Source organism: Dendropsophus ebraccatus, chromosome 4 (genome assembly GCF_027789765.1).
Source record: "Dendropsophus ebraccatus isolate aDenEbr1 chromosome 4, aDenEbr1.pat, whole genome shotgun sequence".
Lineage (NCBI taxonomy): Eukaryota > Metazoa > Chordata > Amphibia > Anura > Hylidae > Dendropsophus > Dendropsophus ebraccatus.
Window position 1 is genome coordinate 11,481,910 of NC_091457.1, and position 19,039 is coordinate 11,500,948.

The following is a 19,039-nucleotide window of genomic DNA, read 5'->3' on the forward strand; positions in this document are numbered from 1 at the left end:
ATATACATAGGCGTCTGTCTCATCTCTGTATACACGAGCTCTCACAGTACAGCGTCTCAGTCTCCTGTCTCTTCCACAGGCCCTGCAGTCTCTCGTCAATAACTTCAGCATTTCAGAAGATGAAATGAAGCTTTCCTTATATCTGTCTTTTGCTCAGGTCTGTATAACCGTAAAGTATGGTATAAGATGCACAAGTAATAGTATAAGACTGGTTAGAGGTGTGTGCTGTAGATTTTTCAGGATCTTCAATTGACTTAGGATATGTTATCTGTGTATATTAATGGGGCCTGACCCCTAGGATGCCCCTACTAATCAGAAGAATTAAAGGGCTATGGGGACTTCTCTGCAGAACCCTGTATGGCGATAGGTAGTCCAGGCAAACTTACAAGAAAGGCAGGGGTGGTGGGAACATAATAGTTATACTTACTTGTCCTGGTGTCCCCACCACTCAGGGTCACCCACCAGTCTCCTGTATCTCCTGATTTCTGTGTCATCGCAGCCCCACCCCTGCTCAGCCAATCCATGACTGACCTCTCTGCATTCACTGATTGGCTGAGCGCCTTTGGAGCTGTGATGATAGAGGAGACTAGCAAGTGATCCTGAGTGTTGGCGCTGCGGGGAAACCAGGACAGGTAAGTACAACTTGATTATTGTGTCACCACTCCCTGCCCTCCCTGTAAATGTACATCATGGCGTCCCTAGGAGAGTAGAGAGAGAGGTCACGTTGTGATCCCGCTCTGCACTGGCACTGTCAGAACTGACAGCAGCATTGAAATAAAAAAAAAAAAAAAAAAAGCTATGCCCGGTGGGATAGTGACTGCGTCCTATGATACCAGTGTGAGATGCTGCTCCATTATACTTAACGGCTGTGGCCTGTTCCCAGCTCAGCAGCCCCTAGCAATCGAGCACACATAGCATAGATCAATGCAGTACATATATACTGCATTGATCCCTATGAGCAATCTAGGTAATGCTTATAGGATTTTAAAAAAAAAATAATCCCTTCCTATATTAAGTTTGAATATTGCCCCGTTTTCCTATCTCTTGACTTTAAAAAAAAAAAAAAAGCATAATGGTTATCGCAACATGTGGAATTGCCTGAACAGATCGTGGCACAAAAAATTACCACTCAAATAGCCCCATAGACCAAAAAAAAGCGTTCTAAGGATCAGAATAGAACAATTCTAAAAGATGTTTAATTAAAATAAAGTAACATAAATTGGGTATCGTTGTAATCGTACTAACATGTCAGTTTTACCACAGGTCGAATGGCGGAAAGGCGTCAATAGGTGGAAAAATGCAAGAGCATTTACACTGCAAAACCAGAAAAAAATTCAATGTGTGGTGAAATTGAAAGAAAAAACAAAACGCATTTTGTTTTTTTGGGGGTTATTTGTTGTTACGCCATTCGCCCTGGGGTAAAACTGACTTGTTATGCACGTTCCTCAAGTCATTACGATTACAACGATATGTAACATGTATAACTTTCATTGTATCTGATGGCCTGTAAAAAATTGAAACCATTGTTAACAAATATATGAACCTTAAAATCGCTCCATTCCCAGGCTTATAGCGCTTTTATCCATTTTTTGCGCTTTGATGTGTTATTTCTATCAATACCTTGTTTGTGCATATGCGACTTTTTGATTTCTTTTTATTACGATTTTTCTGGATTTGATGCAACCAAAAATGCGCAATTTTCCACTTTTTACGCTTACGCCGTTTACCTTGTAAGATCAGGAATGAAACAAATTAATAATTAGGGTTATTCCTCCCCTGGGGTTAGGGTTATTCCCCCCCTGGGGTTAGGGTTATTCCCCCCCTGGGGTTAGGGTTATTCCCCTCCCCCTGGGGTTAGGGTTATTTCCTCCCCTGGGGTTAGGGTTATTTCCTCCCCTGGGGTTAGGGTTATTTCTTCCCCTGGGGTTAGGGTTATTCCGGCTGCTGCAGCCAGAAGCAATCAAGTGCTGATCCGGGATCCGCACCTGGACTACCCCTTTAACCCTTTAAGGACATGGCCCATTTTCGTTTTTACGTTTTCAGTTTTTCCTCCTTGTGTTTAAAAGGTCATAGCACTTGCATTTTTCCACCTAGAAACCCACATGACCCCTTATTTTTTGCGTCACTAATTGTACTTTGCAATTACAGGCTGAATTTTTGCATAAAGTACACTGCGAAACCAGAAAAAAATTCAAAGTGTGGTGAAATTGAAAAAAAAAACGCATTTCTTTTATTTGGGGGAAATGTGTTTTTACGCCATTCGCCCTGGGGTAAAACTGACTTGTTATGCATGTTCCTCAAGTTGTTACGATTAAAACGATATATAACATGTATAACTTATATTGTATCTGATGGCCTGTAAAAAATTCAAACCGTTGTTAACCAATATACGTTCCTTAAAATCGCTCCATTCCCAGGCTTATAGCGCTTTTATCCTTTGGTCTATGGGGCTGTGCGAGGTGTCATTTTTTGCGCCATGATGTGATCTTTCTATCGGTACCTTGATTGCGCATATACGACTTTTTGATCGCTTTTTATTACATTTTTTCTGGATTTGATGCGACCAAAAATGCGCAATTTTGCACTTTGGGATTTTTTTGCGCTGACGCCGTTTATCGTACGAGATCAGGAATGTGATTAATTAATAGTTCGGGCGATTACGCACGCGGCGATACCAAACATGTTTATTTATTTGTTTACTTTTATTTAAAACCTGGGAAAAGGGGGGTGATTCAGACTTTTATTAGGGGAGGGGGATTTTTACTATTAACAACACTTTATTTTTTTTTTTTACACATATACTAGAAGCCCCCCTGGGGGACTTCTAGTATATACACTTGGATCTCTCATTGAGATCTCTGCAGCATAGATATGCTGCAGAGATCCATGAGATCGGCACTCGTTTGCTTTCGGCTGCTGCAGCCGAAAACGAACGAGTGCCGAGCCGAGGACGGCGCCATCTTGGACGCGTCCCCGGCCGGCATCAGTAACGGAGATCGCTCCTCCGGGACAAGGTCCCGGAGGAGCGATCTCCCCCACTAGACACCAGGGAAACGTTGCCTCCGATTAGCTAATTAGCGGGCACGGCGATCAGACCGTGCCCGCTAATAGCAGCGGTCCCGGGCTACTCGCGGCACCCGGGATCGCGGCACTTCAAAGCGGGGCCGCCGCGCGGCCCCGCTTTGAAGTGCTAGTGCGGACATATGACGTACCGGTACGTCATATGTCCTTAAGAGGTTAAAGATAATCTGTCACTAGGTTTATGTCGCCTTAAATAAGGGCAGCATAAACTAGTGACAGAAATACTGAACAGATCGGTGTATTACTTACATCATTCTGCTCAGCCCTTCTCCTAATATGCAGGAGAATAGAATTCTTGCCACAACCCTCCCCCTTCTCCAGCTGCTGAGTGACAGCTCACTGTCTATACACAGCATGGATAGATAACTTCCAATCAGCAGCTGGTGGGTGGAGTTTTCTGCTTCTCATGAATATCCAGGACTACTGAGCTCATGCACATAATGGAGAGGACTACTTATTGTCCATGTTATTCAGTAGGATATCTCTGGATCAGCTGCACAGAACAATGTAAGTGATATATCATTCTGTTCAGCTTCTCTGTCACTAGTTTATGCCACCCTGAGATAGGACAGAATAATCCTACTGACAGTCTCTTTTAGCAATGAGAGATGCTTAGCCTTCCTACCAGACACAACCACACAAGTACTGATGTCTCTATGCCACATATTTATTTCCTGTTATGCATTGAGTAGCACTGTATAGGAATTGTCACCTTGATGCTGGTGATTCCCACCATCCCTGATCCTACAAGAATAGGGCCTTTGTTGAAAATCTTGAAACATCCCTTTAATAGTCACCACATCTGCGCCTGCTGCTGTTTGTCTGGGACAAGTGCAGTGACTGGGATGAAACCGAATGCCATCTGTACATTGATAAGAGAGTCCAGGCTTTACAACCTGCTTTTCCATGTCTTGTAAGTAACAGTTTATCCTACTGTTTGTCTTTTAGCCCGCCGGGCCGGTGTGGACTGTCCTGAATGAGGCCGCCCTTTACTGGCGAGCCATAGGAAACTGTACACAGGCCATCGCTTGCCTGCGACGAGCATTGAACCAGGCTCCACCTAAGCACCAACATATCCCACTGGTGAATCTGGCCAACTTACTGATGCACCATGGGCTTCATCTGGATGCCACTAAATTATTGCTTCAAGCGAGGAGCTTGGATCACTCCGAGGTGAGTGCTGCTGGCTATATGAAGTACATGGACAGAGGGGTCTTTGTAGCAGGTAACAGAGGATCCGGGACACCATCTTGGATCCACCATGATCTGCTTTTCTATCTGGCAGAGAGAAGAATACATGGTGCTTGGTTGAAGCCAGTGGATGTTGTTCCGTATCTGTGCACTCAGGCTTTCCTACCCAATGGGTGCCAAGATGGTGGTTATACCTCTTATTAGACCCGGCTCAGCCCTCCCAGTGACTATCAGGACGCACCAGTACTGGTCGAGACACTCTTGTGCCTTAGTTTACTGGGTAGCTCCCCATGTTATAAACCACTTCCCCAGTTAGCGCACACATTCTCACATGACCAAGATGGCCGCATCCTGTAAGTCTGACAGGTACAAAAAACAAGGCTGCTTTCTTTCAGCACCAGCGCCACCCCTGTCTTAAAGGGGTATTCCAGAAGAATTAACTTTTCCTCTATCCACAGGATAGGGAAAAAGCAGCAGATGGTAGGTGGTCCGACCACTGTACCCCCTGCCAATCTGTATATCGGGCCAGACTTCTGTATTATGAATAGAGCCATGGCTACAGCACGTGACCCGCGGCTCTTTTCATTCCTATGGAGCAAAGGAAACAGCTGAGTATGCCGGAAGAGCGCTGTATTTGGCTTTTTCCAGCAGCTCCATAGTAATAAATAGAACCATGGGGCACGTGTCCTACCCCCGTATCTATTAATAATATAGAAGCAAGGATCACTGGTGGGGGTAGAGAGGTCGGTCCCCCAGCGATCTCCTACTTTTCCCCTATCCTGTGGATCTTTTTTTGAATACCCCTTTAAGGTTGGGTGTAGTACGACAACACTGTTTCCTTCACTTCAATAGAACTGAGCTGCAATACCGCACCCAACCAAGGACAAGAGTGGCACTGTTTCTGGAACAAAGCGGACATGTTTTTCTAGTCCTAGAGAACTTGGTTGTAACCTGAGCTCTGATGACCTGAACTGACAGCATTCTGGATCACTAGCATGCAGTCTTTAGATACGCAGTCAGGGCCTTGATATGGTTGCAGTAATGGGACCCGCATTACCGCCTTTAAAGGGATATTCCAGAGAAGTAAAATTACTCCCGACACATCAGTTGCAGAGAGGCCATGTCGCTGCTTACTGCTTCCGGTTAATGTAAAAAATAAAATAAAATCTCTAATAAAGTTATTTTACAAAGTTTATATAACTTTATAAACCAAATGTAAAAAAAAAAAAAGTGGGGGAGGGGGTTTTGTTTGTTTTTTGCCAGAATACCCCTTTAAGCTGAGGATTAAACACTGTACATTTATAGTCCTAGGGCACTACAAGCAATAAGATAGAGAACCATACTGAGAGATCTGTCACCAGCGCTTGACCTACTTGTTGATGGTTTCCCAGGAGTAGCGGGGCAGTATCTGCCTCATTTATCGGATAATCTTTCTGTGCAGTGCGCCCTTTACAGGCTATAGAGCAGGGGTAGGGAACCTTGGCTCTCCAGATCTTGCTAACTACAACTCCCATCATGTCTGGACAGCCAAAGCTTTGGCTGTCCAGGCATGATGGGAGTTGTAGTTTTGCAAGAGCTGGAGAGCTAAGGTTTCCTAGCCATGCCATAGATCCTCAGTGTAAATCTGTAACTAACACCTGCTCCTTTATCCTCAGCCTCTGACCCTGCTGAGCCTGGGTAATGCCTACCTGTCTCTCAAGAACCTGTCTGGGGCCCTACAAGTCTTCCGTGCCGCTCTGGAGCTAAACCGGGGATGTCCAGAGTGTAAAGACAGCCTGGGAATGATCCGGTGCCTGCAGCTCTACCCGCTCCTGTACAACGTCTCCTCCTCGTCCGTGTGCAGCGGTAAGCATACAGCCTTGCCTCCGCTCACAGATACTTTTATTACTTGTTGATTTGTATTTTATCACCACAATCTGACTGGTGAATACTAATAAATGCTTCAAAACCAAAGTACTTCCGGGTCGTGACTTCATAGGGTTCGGTAGTTCTCATTGCCCCAAATTTTTGGAAGGAGTATGGGTGGTGTGTATTACATCAGGGCCCTCGGTTGTTGGTTTTTATGAAAGGTCCACTGTGTATCTTTTATTACTGTCCGCCAATAACATACATACGTACTTAAAGGGGTACTCCAGTGAAATATTTTTTTAAATTTCAAATCAACTGGTGTGAGAAAGTGCCAGAGATTAAAAAATCTCCAGTCTTTCTAGTACTTATCAGCTGCTGTGTGTCCTACAGGAAGTGGTGTATTCTTTCCAGTATGGAGAGCAGGAGAGGTTTTCTATGAGGATTTGCTACAGCTCTAGACTGTTCCTGACATGGACAGAGGTGGCAGCCGAGAGCGCTGTGTCAGACTGGAAAGAATACACCACGTCCTGCAGGACATGCAGCAGCTGATAAGTATGAATAGGATGGAGATTTTTAAGTAGAAGTAAATTACAAATCTTTAGCTCTTTCTGGCACCAGTTTATTTGAAAGATTTTTTTTTTTTACCTGGAGTACCCCTTTAAAAAGATTATCTAACATCAGAAAAAGCAAAGCTACTTTCTTTCAGAAACTGTGCCTGGTTCCCAATTGCAATTGTGTTCCATTCACTTTAAAGGGTAGCCCCTTTAAGTATTTAGTCTGATGTCCCTCTAATGGGGTAGCTTTCCTTTCTCCCAGCTAGGATACCATTCTAGTCCCCCTGCGTTCCAATGTGACACTCTCTTTTCCCATGTACTTATATGAGACACTTCCATATAGAATAACATTTTCCATCAACCTACATGAGACACTTGATGTGAGTCTCCCAGAGATACATAGAAGGCAGTGAGTTCAGGTGCACACAGCAAAGCTCAGTAAATATGGCCGCTTTCTTCTAAAAACATCACCACTCCCGTCCACAGTTTGGGTGTGGAGTTTTGTAGCTTGGTTCCATTGAAGTGAATGGAGGTGAATTGTAATACCACACACAACCTGAGGACAGGGGTGGCACTGTTTTTGCAGGAAAGTAGCTGTGCTTTTTCTAATCCTGGATAACCCCTTTTAAGTGTGAAACTCATCAGAACAGACTAAACTAAATCTATATAGTGTAGACCAGGGGTAGGGAACCTTGGCTCTCCAGCTGTTCTAAAACTAAAACTCCCATCTTGCCTGGACAGCCAAAGCTTTAGCTGCCTGAGTGACCTCCGCAACCTGCCAATAAGGATCAGAGCTCTAGAGGTGGCACCAGCATGGGTGTTTGGGTGTTACAGGTGTCTTAAAGGGGAAAAATTACAAAGGTATATCCATAGGACAGGCTATAGGTTAATAGGCACCTGGTGCCCCCTCACTACACTGAGACTGGAGCAGGACACAGTTGGCATCAGTGTGCGGACTCGGCTCTTATTCACTTCAGTAGGACATGAGGCTGCGGAACCCCGGCGTTCCCACTACAAGTGTTTCTGGCTTCATTCTCAGTGTAGCGTGGGGGCGCCGAACAGCTGGTACAGGGTGGCCAGCAACTATCAATAGCTTTTCTCTGGAAAATTCCTTTAGGGTATGTTCACACTTACCGAATCCGCAGCTGGTTTTCTGCAGCGGATCCGCAGCAGATTTCAGTTAATTTTCTGATGCGGATCCGCAGCAGATTTCATTTAAATAACTGAAGACAGCATCAAATCTGCACCATCAAATCTGCTGCAGATCCTGTAGGTGTGAACGCACCCTTAGGGTGCGTTCACACCTACAGGATCCGCAGCAGATCCACAGCAGATTTGATGGTGCAGATCTGATGCTGTCTTCAGTTATTTAAATTAAATCTGCTGCGGATCCGCATCAGAAAATTAGCTGCGGATTCGGTAAGTGTGAACGTACCCTTAGATCTGCACCATCAGATCTGCACCATCAAATCCGCTGTGGATCCTGTAGGTGTGAACGCACCCTTAAGGTGCGTTCACATGTACAGGATCCGCAGCAGATTAGAGTCAAAGCAAATCTGCAACTTCAAATCTGCGGTGGATCCTGTACCTTAGGGTAGCTTCACACGTACCGTATGGCAGTGGATTTGATGGTGCAGATCTGCAGCAGATTTAATCTAAATAACTGAACCCAGCATCAAATCTGCTGTGGATCCTGTTTGTGTGAACGCACCCCATAAAGGGATCGAGGGCACAGTACCATCGGGGCCACAGAACCACAGACATTTTTACACTTGGTCAAGATACACTCGTTCTGCAGCTCTCTGTCCCTGAATGGACCTATAGGTACAATACACCGCACAGACTCATAGGTGACACCTACACTGATCAGAGTTGTTCTCCTTCCTCATCCATCCCAGACCGCCATGATGGTTCCTTAGTCATCATCTTTACACAGTTTCCAGACATCTAAGATTCTTCTTTCCATCATCTTCCAAACCATCACTAGTCACACTCCCCACCCAGGGGTCCTAAAGGGAATCAGGCAGGTTGGGTGTCCTTTAGGGATCAGGTTTAGTACGCCTCACCTACTAATTGATTTCCTTTTAAAGGCTGTGTTAAAGGGGTACTCCAGCCAAAATCTTTTTCTTTCCAATTTACTGGTTTCAGAAAGTTATATACATTTGTAACTTCTATTTAAAAAAATCCAGTCTTCCAGTACATATCAGCTGCTGTATGCTTTGCAAGAAGTGGTGTGTTCTTTCCAGTCTGACACAGAGCTCTCTGTCCAGATCAGTAGCAAATCCCCATAGAAAACCTCTCCTGCTCTGGACAGTTCCTGACATGGACAGAGGTGGCAGCAGAGAGCACTGTGTCAGACTGGAAAGAATACACCACTTCCTGCAGGACATAAATCAGCTGATAAGTACTGGAAGACTGTAGATTTTTAAATAGAAGTAAATTTCAAATCTGTATACCTTTCTGAAACCAGTTGATTTGAAAGAAAATTTTTTGTTTTTTTTTTCCCCCCGGAGCTCCTCTATAACCCAGTCTGCTGTAGGTATACGTCAACATCTTCTTAAAAAGCAGGGTTGTTACGTACCGCAGTGTACCGGCCTTGGGCCGAATTTAGTTGACTAATGAGCCGGGGATATTTGCAGTACCCCGAAAAAATAATCGTGGATCAAAAATATTTCTGCTCATCTCATTGGATGGATGTTCTGAAATGCAATAAAAAAATCAGCAGGGGGCACCATAATAAGCATGTAACAATAGGGGGGAGGAGTAACATGACCGCAGGTGTTTCCAGTCTGACACAGTGCTCTCTGCTGCCACCTATGTCCATGTCAGGAACTGTCCAGAGCAGGAGAGGTTTTCTATGGGGATTTGCTGCTGCTCTGGACAGTTCCTGACATGGACAGAGGTGGCAGCAGAGAGCACTGTGTCAGACTGGAAATAATACACCACTTCCTATATCTTTCTGTAATCATGGATAAGCTGTTCAGTAGCTTCACAACCAACGCCCAAGTGTTTTGACCACATTTGGCTCCAGTCCATCACTCTCCACACACACTAGACAGTGCCACACTGTGTAAGGACGTGCCCTTTACAACAAGAGAATGTCAACACCCAGTTGTCAATTTATTCCAAAATTTTCAAGACCAATTCAAAGAGGCACTTATATATATTTTTTTGAGAATATAAGCATTTCAGGAGAGCTGACTTATCCTCTTGAGGGGAATTCAGAGTTAACCAGGCCTATAAAAACATGGCTGCTTTTTTTTTTTTTTTTCTAGATACAGCACCTCTCCTGTTCTCAGTTTAGGTGCGGTATTGCAGCTCAGTCCTATTAAAGTGAATTGAGCTGAATTGTAATACCACACACAGCGTTGGGTTAGGGGTGGCGCTGTTTTTGCAAGTAGCTGTGTTTTTTTCTAATCCTGTATAACCCCTTTTTTACATAACAAATCATAGGTGATAAGTGCCATGTTGTGTTAGGTTTGCAATCTCCAGGGCCTCTAGCGTTTATGATGAATAGAGCGCTGGCACACATGCACAAGTCACTATCCTGTTCTGGGTCAACCCACACAGGGTAGGGGATAAGTGTCAGGTCACGGGGGTCTGACTATAGCGACCAGAATGGGGCAACAAATGTACGTTATAAAAGGACCACACCCCATGATCGAATCCTTGTCCCCATCCTGTGGGGGTTAACCCAAAACATGGCAGCAACATATGTAAGCGTGTTGCCGCCCCATTTTGCGTCAACCTCCACAGTATGGGAGATAAGTTTCACAGAATTGCAGTCAGACCTCTAAGAATCTGTCACTTACCCCCCACCCTGTAGTGGTTGACCCAAAAAGGGGGCGGCGACACGCATGCATGAGTCACCTCCTTGTTTTGGGTAAACCCCCTGCAGGGTAGGGGCAAGTTTCAGATTGCAGAGAACTGACACTTTAAGGGTACGTTCACACGTACCGGATCCGAAACGGATTTCATCTAAATAACTGAACACAGCATTAAATCTGCACCATCACATCTGCTGCGGATCCTGTACGTGTGAATGCACCCCAAAGGCGTATCAACAGGGTAGACGCTAAGGGCCGTATTGCACTGGACGGTGATCGGTCGAAAAACCTCTAGATCGTTTGGATTTAAACAATAATCGTTCCGTGTAATAGCAGGCAACGATTAAACGACCAACTAGAATCATTTGATAGTATCTGGACCTATTTTCATCGTTCGGTGTAATAACCCGTCATTCGCTCGTTCCCTGGTCTATCAGCCAGGAAAGTACGAGCGCAAGAACGACCGTAAGTATTGATCATCGTCCTGTGTAATAGGATTTAAGATCGTTCGCCATAGCGGTCGTTTGAGATCGTTTAATGTGAATCGTTAATCGCCGAAAAATCCTCCAGTGTAATACCACCTTAAGTGTCAGTTCTCTGCTATCTGAAACTTGCTCCCTACCCTGTGGGGGTTGACCCAAAACAGGGAGGTGATTCAAGCATTTGTCTCATCACCCCCACACTTGTTGCCCCCTTGATCTGACACTTATCCTCTACCCTGTGGTGGTTGACCCAAAAAGAGGGCAACCACACACATGCTTGAGTCACTGCCCCGTTTTGGGTCAACCCCCACAGGGCAGGGAGCAAGTTTTAGACAGCAGAGAACTGACACTTAGCCTCTACCCTGTGAATACACCTTTTAAAGTGAATGAAGATGCAATACAAGACATAGCCAGGTGGACAAGAGTGGCGCAGTTTACTGCACATCCAAATAAACTTAGAGCACCTGTTGCAAAACTACAACTCTAAACTTGTCCGGACAGCCGTTGGCTCTTTGGGCATGCTGGGAGTTGTAGTTTTGCCAAAGGTTAGAGATCACATGGTGGCCAATTCTTTGCAAACTACAAGTTCCAGCATGGCATATCAGCAAGGGAATCCTGTCTCTTTGCAGTTGCCTGGCTTTGGTGTCTTTTGCATTGTCCTCTCGCTCTCTGCTGCGCGCTCTTGTCGTCATCTCCCCCTCCCTCCTCCCCTCTCTCTCTGGCTCGTGATCTCTGCTGGAGACCGAGCTATCCGAGGCCAGTATTAATATTCCGGGCACGGGCGGCCGCTCTATATGTAGCGGTGAGCGCCATGTGTGAGAGGCATCCGTAATCACATTTTCTAGTCTCTCTTATCTGCAGAGCGGGGTGGAGAGTTAAATTTAGCTCAGTGTTTGGGCCCGGAGAGCGGAGGGAAGTCACTTCTGCTTTCACGTCACCGATTTGAGCCGCAGCCAGTGACAGAAGGGGGATATGAAAGGAGCGGCACCAGGGGAGTCGCAGTCATTTCATAGAAAATAAGCAGAACCCCATTCATTATTGAGCAGCCTATTTATAGCCGCCATCCCTTTGTACTGCAAGATGTCAGTCGTGTACACCCCCCCCCCCCCCCCCATCTGTGTGATGGAAATGGATAGTCTGATAGGTAGTCAGTCATCACATAGTCACACATGTCATAGCGGGGGAAATGGCACAGGATGGGAGAAAGGAGAAAGCAAAGGGCATCTAAGGACATATTATACTTCTATATATTGCACTATTATAGTAGTCATATTCTTGTAATATAGGAGCAGTATTATAGTAGTTATATTCCTGTATATAGGAGCAGTATTATAGTAGTTATATTCCTGTATATAGGAGCAGTATTATAGTAGTTATATTCTTGTATATAGGGGGCAGTATTATAGTAGTATATTCTTGTATATAGAAGCAGTATTATAGTAGTTATATCCCTGTATATAGGGAGCAGTATTATAGTAGTTATATTCCTGTATATAGGAGCAGTATTATAGTAGTTATATTCTTGTATATAGGGGGCAGTATTATAGTAGTTATATTCCTGTATATAGGAGCAGTATTATAGTAGTTATATTCTTGTATATAGGAGCAGTATTATAGTAGTTATATTCCTGTATAAAGGAGCAGTATTATAGTAGTTATATTCTTGTATATAGGGAGCAGTATTATAGTAGTCATATTCTTGTAATATAGGAGCAGTATTATAGTAGTTATATTCTTGTATATAGGAGCAGTATTATAGTAGTTATATTCCTGTATATAGGAGCAGTATTTTAGTAGTTATATTCTTGTATATAGGAGCAGTATTATAGTAGTTATATTCCTGTATATAGGAGCAGTATTAGTAATTATATTCTTGTATATAGGGGGCAGTATTATAGTAGTTATATTCCTGTATATAGGAGCAGTATTATAGTAGTTATATTCCTGTATATAGGAGCAGTATTATAGTAGTGATATTCTTGTATATAGGAACAGTCTTATAGTAGTTATATTCTTGTATATAGGGGCAGTATTATAGTAGTTATATTCCTGTATATAGAAGCAGTATTATAGTAGTTATATTCCTGTATATAGGAGCAGTATTATAGTAGTTATATTCCTGTATATAGGAGCAGTATTATAGTAGTTATATTCCTGTATATAGGAGCAGTATTATAGTAGTTATATTCTTGTATAAAGGGTGCAGTATTATAGTAGTTATATTCTTGTATATAGGGGCAGTATTATAGTAGTTATAGTCCTGTATATAGGTAAAGTATTATAGTAGTTATATCCCTGTATATAGGAGCAGTATTATAGTAGTTATATTCCTGTATATAGGGAGCAGTATTATAGTAGTTATATCCCTGTATATAGGAGCAGTATTATAGTAGTTATATTCCTGTATATAGGAGCAGTATTATAGTAGTTAGTCTTGTATATAGGAGAAGTATTATAGTAGTTATATTCTTGTATATAGGGAGCAGTATTATAGTAGTTATATTCCTGTATATAGTGGGCAGTATTATAGCTGTCACTTTGGATGGCTGCACCTGGTGTAAATGGTGAATCTTTTCTTTAGAGTTGATGGTGTAAAATAAATAAGTCCACCACACATCATGTAATAATCTTTGTACTACAGTCACTGTGTAATAGTGTGACACGGCTTCAGGTGGTGGTCGGCATGGTAGGAGCGGAATAAATACGTCACTCGCCCAACAAAGCTATCATCAGTGCAGTTTATATAGTCAAAACCACAGGTAGTCCTGGGACACTGGTGTATTATTTTATTATTTTATATAGTTACTGTTGGTATTGATCAGGAAGGTTTCCGGGAGCTGTTGCGTGCAGTAGTCTGTGCGTCTGGTGTAATGGCGGTCCGGCTTGTGACATCACAGGAGGTGTCACGCTGAAGTCTGATGAGGAGCAGGAGAGACGTAAATTGTCATTAAACGGCTTCAATGCTCTCAAAAAATTAGCGTTCACTTGATGTCAACTCCAAAGCTAATTTTAGCCTCCAAGGCAGAGCAGGAATATTGCGTCACCGCTCTCATGAATTACACATCTTCTGCCTCGTCGCTGGTTGTTTCATATAAGTGTAAAACAGATTGTCGTTAATAGGGGCGCGGAGGCTGCGTCGTCCTCCACCGGGTAGTGACGAATATCCCTCCCCGCACCCCGGGTAATGGCCTTAGATCACAGGACTCTTTTAATCCATTATGTATTATTATGCCGATCTACATAAAAAACGTTCATCGGTGAGGTTCATGTAATTGGGAAAAAAAATAGGTTTTGCTCACAATCGCTCAATTGGCGGCTTTAGCATAATTCCAATTACAATGTAAAAATATTAACTAAATTAAATTACTGATCCTGAGTTACATCCTGTATCATACTCCAGAGCTGCACTCACTATTCTGCTGGTGGGGGTCACTGTGTACATACATTACATTACTGATCCTGAGTTACATCCTGTATTATACTCCAGAGCTGCACTCACTATTCTGCTGGTGGGCTCACTGTGTACATACATTACATTACTGATCCTGTACTGATCCTGAGTTACATCCTGTATTATACTCCAGAGCTGCACTCACTATTCTGCTGGTGGGCTCACTGTGTACATAGATTACATTACTGATCCTGAGTTACCTCCTGTATTATACTCCAGAGCTGCACTCACTATTCTGCTGGTGGGGTCACTGTGTATGTACATTACATTACTGATCCTGTACTGATCCTGAGTTACGTCCTGTATTATAGGCTATGTTCAAACAACATCAAAAATATTGAAAAGGCGGCCGATTTTCACATTTAAAAAAACGTCAATTTTTGCCGCGATTTAACTGATTCCAATGGCAAAGCATAGAAGTCAATTAGAAGACAGACGTTTAATACACACAGTGTATTGAATAACAGCCGTTTTTCCTGCGGGTGTAAAAATAATGAACATGATCATTATTTTCGGACGTCTTTTGCAAACAGCGGACGTTTTTTATTAGTTCACACACTTTTTTTTTTTTTTTGTCACTGTTCTTTCTCCGATTTTACTATTAAATTCAATGGACTTTTCAATTCAGACAGACCCAAAGTCCAATTAGTAACCAAACTAGAATAATGTACAAACAGCCACCATTGCACTAAGGGAAGGCCAGGCTGCTAAGTAACGTCCGTTATTTTAGACTCAAAATAACGGACGTGATTTTAAACGGAGCTCAAAAGAACATAGCCATACTTTAGAGCTGCACTCACTATTCTTCTGGTGGGGTCACTGTGTACATACATTACATTACTGATCCTGAGTTACATCCTGTATTATACCCCAGAGCTGCACTTACTATTCTGCTGGTGGGGTCACTGTGTACATACAGTACATTACTGATCCTGAGTTACATCCTGTATTATACCCCAGAGCTGCACTCACTATTCTGCTGGTGGGGTCACTGTGTACATACAGTACATTACTGATCCTGAGTTATATCCTGTATTATACCCCAGAGCTGCACTCACTATTCTGCTGGTGGGGTCACTGTGTACATACATTACTGATCCTGAGTTACATCCTGTATTATACCCCAGAGCTGCACTCACTATTCTTCTGGTGGGGTCACTGTGTACATACATTACATTACTGATCCTGAGTTATATCCTGTATTATACTCCAGAGCTGCACTCACTATTCTGCTGGTGGGGTCACTGTGTACATACATTACATTACTGATCCTGAGTTATATCCTGTATTATACTCCAGAGCTGCACTCACTATTCTGCTGGTAAGGTCACTGTGTACATACATTACTAATCCTGAGTTACATCCTGTATTATACTCCAGAGCTGCACTCCCTATTCTTGCATTGTTACTATGTTGTGTGATGATCTATGTGATCCTGGTGCTGCTGCTGGTGTTGGGGATAGTGCGGTCACATGACCGGTATATATGGCAGCCTCCTGCACTGAGTCATGTAAGGTCACGTAATTGGCTCTTGGCTTTTTCTGCCGCTTGTCATAGCGTTTGAGAGTCGTCTGAGTGACTGGTGACACACGTAACGTGCCGCGTCACCGTCAGACCTGTGAGCACCTCGCCGTCTACTGACGAACTTTCTGCTTTCTTTCAGCCACTGTTACTAAATAATTCGGCGCCTTTTCTTTTTCTCCCTCGCTCGCAGACGTCTGTCCTGTGCCGTCGGAAATGTCTGCTAATGTAGGAGTCATGTGAAGGATGGCTAGTCCCATGGGGGCGTCTTAAAGGGGCAATAAACTGCAAATATCACATGGCATGCTGGGAGTTGTTGTCTCCTACAAGTTGGAGATGCCTTGTGGCCTGCCAGCTGTTGCAAAACTGCAACTCCGACTGTCAGGTTATGCTGGAAGTTATAGTTTTGCAACAGCTGGAAAGCAACACTGACTTGTAGGGTCAATTTATAGACCTCAATGCTTAACGTCTTATAAATCCAGGCTCCTTCTTTATTTCAGGGCACTGCCATGCTCAAGACAAAGGACAGAACGCAGAGAAATACTTCCATAGTTACACATCGGAGGACGACAAACCTCCCCTGCAGGACGGGACGGACTCCGCAATCAGCTCTACCTTACATTTAGAAAGTGAGTGTTCACCTGCAGAGGGCGCTAGAGGTGTGTAATACCTAAACAATGAGCGGGGTGCTGCCATTCTTCATACAGGACGATGGAAGCCACTCTCCGCTCCGCGTTTCCTTGCCCTCAATCTATCACAGTGTATGAGTTTTACATGGCGTGGCCCTTTAAGCTATAAATGGGTTATATAGGAATAGACGTAATGGTTCGCGTCTGGTGTTTCTGGGAAATAAAGCAGATCCTTTCCTCTAATCTCTTGCAGCTCCTTTGTGGCATTGGCTGAAATGCTTCATTTAGTTACTCAAGGTCTGGTCTTGGGCCATCAGTTTACAATAAGAATGATAGATTGTAGCTCAGATTCCCCATCCTGTGCGTTTGTGTGGAGCCGCCACAGCTAGGCGGGGGTCATTCTCTAACGTCATCCTGTTCTGCTGGTGGGGTCACTGTGTACATACATTACCTTACTGATCCTGAGTTACATCCTGTATCATACTCCAGAGCTGCACTCACTATTCTGCTGGTGGGGTCACTGTGTACATACATTACCTTACTGATCCTGAGTTACATCCTGTATTATACTCCAGAGCTGCGCTCACTATTCTGCTGGTGGGGTCACTGCTTACATACATTACATCACTAATCCGCCACTGATCCTGAGTTACATCCTGTATTATACTCCAGAGCTGCATTCACTATTCTGTTGGTGGGGTCACTGTGTACATACATTACATTACTGATCCTGTACTGATCCTGAGTTACATCCTGTATTATACTGCAGAGCTGCACTCACTATTCTGCTGGTGGGGTCACTGTGTACATACATTACAGTACTGATCCTGTACTGATCCTGAGTTACATCCCGTATTAGGCTATGTGCAGATTATGTAAGAGACTGGCTTTTCCATTACCCGGCTGGTTTACGGAGCGGCCGGTCTCTGAAAAGATCATCCTGAGCCGGTACTGCTGAGCATCAGAACTCCCCACAGCATACTATGGAGCGTATGGCCGGAGCCGCTCGCTCCACATGTTGTTTGCGGCGCCGCTAGGGATCCCAGCTGGAGCGTATACTATGTGTATACGCTCCGGCCTAGATTCCTAGGCAGCAATGGCACGTATATTTCTGTATAAATCACGACCGTTGTACAACGGCCGTGGTTTTACGAAATTATACGTTGTGTGAACATAGCCTTATACTGCAGAGCTGCACTCTCTATTCTGCTGGTGGGGTCACTGTGATGAGTTATGTTTGTCTTCGCCATCCAGATGTCATTATGGCTGAAACCAACAACACGGAGGATTTGACCCCTGAGGCGCCCATGTCTGAGGAGATGCTGGCTCTTGTAGATGAGTTTGAGAACTCGTGGCCCCTTGAAGCATTTGAGGGGGCTCTGGAGCTGAAGGGGCGACGTATGGACCTGCAGGGGATACGGGTCCTGAAGAAAGGCACTCAGGATGGTCAGTCCGGCTCCTGCTTTGGAGACTGTGATGATGATGAGGAGGCGGAATGGGTGCGTACTCCACCTGTGTCCTGGGCAGTGATCTTTTTCTGCAGTTACGATTAATATTTTTCCTACGATCTGTTATTTCTTTACAGATCACTTTCCAGGTAAAACGTGTGAAAAAGCCAAAGGCGGACGGCTCCGGTGTGGCAGACCTCTCCGAGGCCATTGGAGACGACGTCATTGATGATGAAAACGATGACTTCCAAGCTGCACTAGAAATCAGCGGGCCAAAAATACCTTCCCCGGGTCCTCAAGGTAACAGCCGAGACAATGCTCTGTGAGCTCTACAGCCTGGACTCCAAACTGATACATTGTATATAGCTAGTCCTGCTCTCTGCTGTATCCAGTGTAGACAATGCTCTGTGAGCTCCAGACTGATACATTGTACATAGCTAGTCCTGCTCTCAGCTGTATCCAGTGTAGACAATGCTCTGTGAGCTAAACACATGATCAGCTCCATAAATATCTGCAGTTCTGCCACAGTGTATCAGTCTCAATAACCATTCACTCTTCTATGCTAACCCTTTAGGCCGTAGACCTGATTACCGAAGCCTCGGGTGGCCGAGTCCGGACGAGTGCCTAAAGCTCCGCCGTGTCGAGCTGTCCACCGTGGCCAGTACCTGGTTGGCAGTCTCTGCAAAAAATATAGAGTAAGTATATAGAGGAAAGTGTCCGCCATCCTGCAGCTCTCCTGCTGGATTATCAGATACCTGAATAAAGGAATTTCCCTCCATCTTTATAACATTATAATATCCCCCTTGTAGTATTACAGAACACGTGGATTTTGGCACACAGCTGCAGGAACCCGGGGTGGAGCCGCTCTGCAATGCCAACCTGCCGCCCAGCATGCACACACTGGATCATCTATATGGGGTGGCCAACAGGGCTGCCATACACTACACAGGAGAGAGCCAGCTGAAGGAGGTGGGTGAGGGGTGGTTTGTTTGGTGGGGGGGGGGGGT

The 19,039-nt window shown here is 44.3% G+C and overlaps 1 protein-coding gene across 1 annotated transcript in view; it reads left to right on the forward strand.

The window, feature by feature from the left end:
- The window catches only part of TTC17 (tetratricopeptide repeat domain 17), a 53,995-nt gene that overhangs the window by 22,028 nt on the left and 12,928 nt on the right, over nucleotides 1–19,039 (forward strand). Inside the window, exons 14-21 of the mRNA XM_069965141.1 lie at nucleotides 80–157; nucleotides 4,030–4,254; nucleotides 5,928–6,117; nucleotides 16,456–16,584; nucleotides 17,839–18,083; nucleotides 18,170–18,332; nucleotides 18,607–18,727; nucleotides 18,842–19,001. Coding sequence (XP_069821242.1) covers nucleotides 80–157; nucleotides 4,030–4,254; nucleotides 5,928–6,117; nucleotides 16,456–16,584; nucleotides 17,839–18,083; nucleotides 18,170–18,332; nucleotides 18,607–18,727; nucleotides 18,842–19,001 — 1,311 coding nt within the window. The remainder of the gene's footprint in view (nucleotides 1–79; nucleotides 158–4,029; nucleotides 4,255–5,927; nucleotides 6,118–16,455; nucleotides 16,585–17,838; nucleotides 18,084–18,169; nucleotides 18,333–18,606; nucleotides 18,728–18,841; nucleotides 19,002–19,039) is intronic.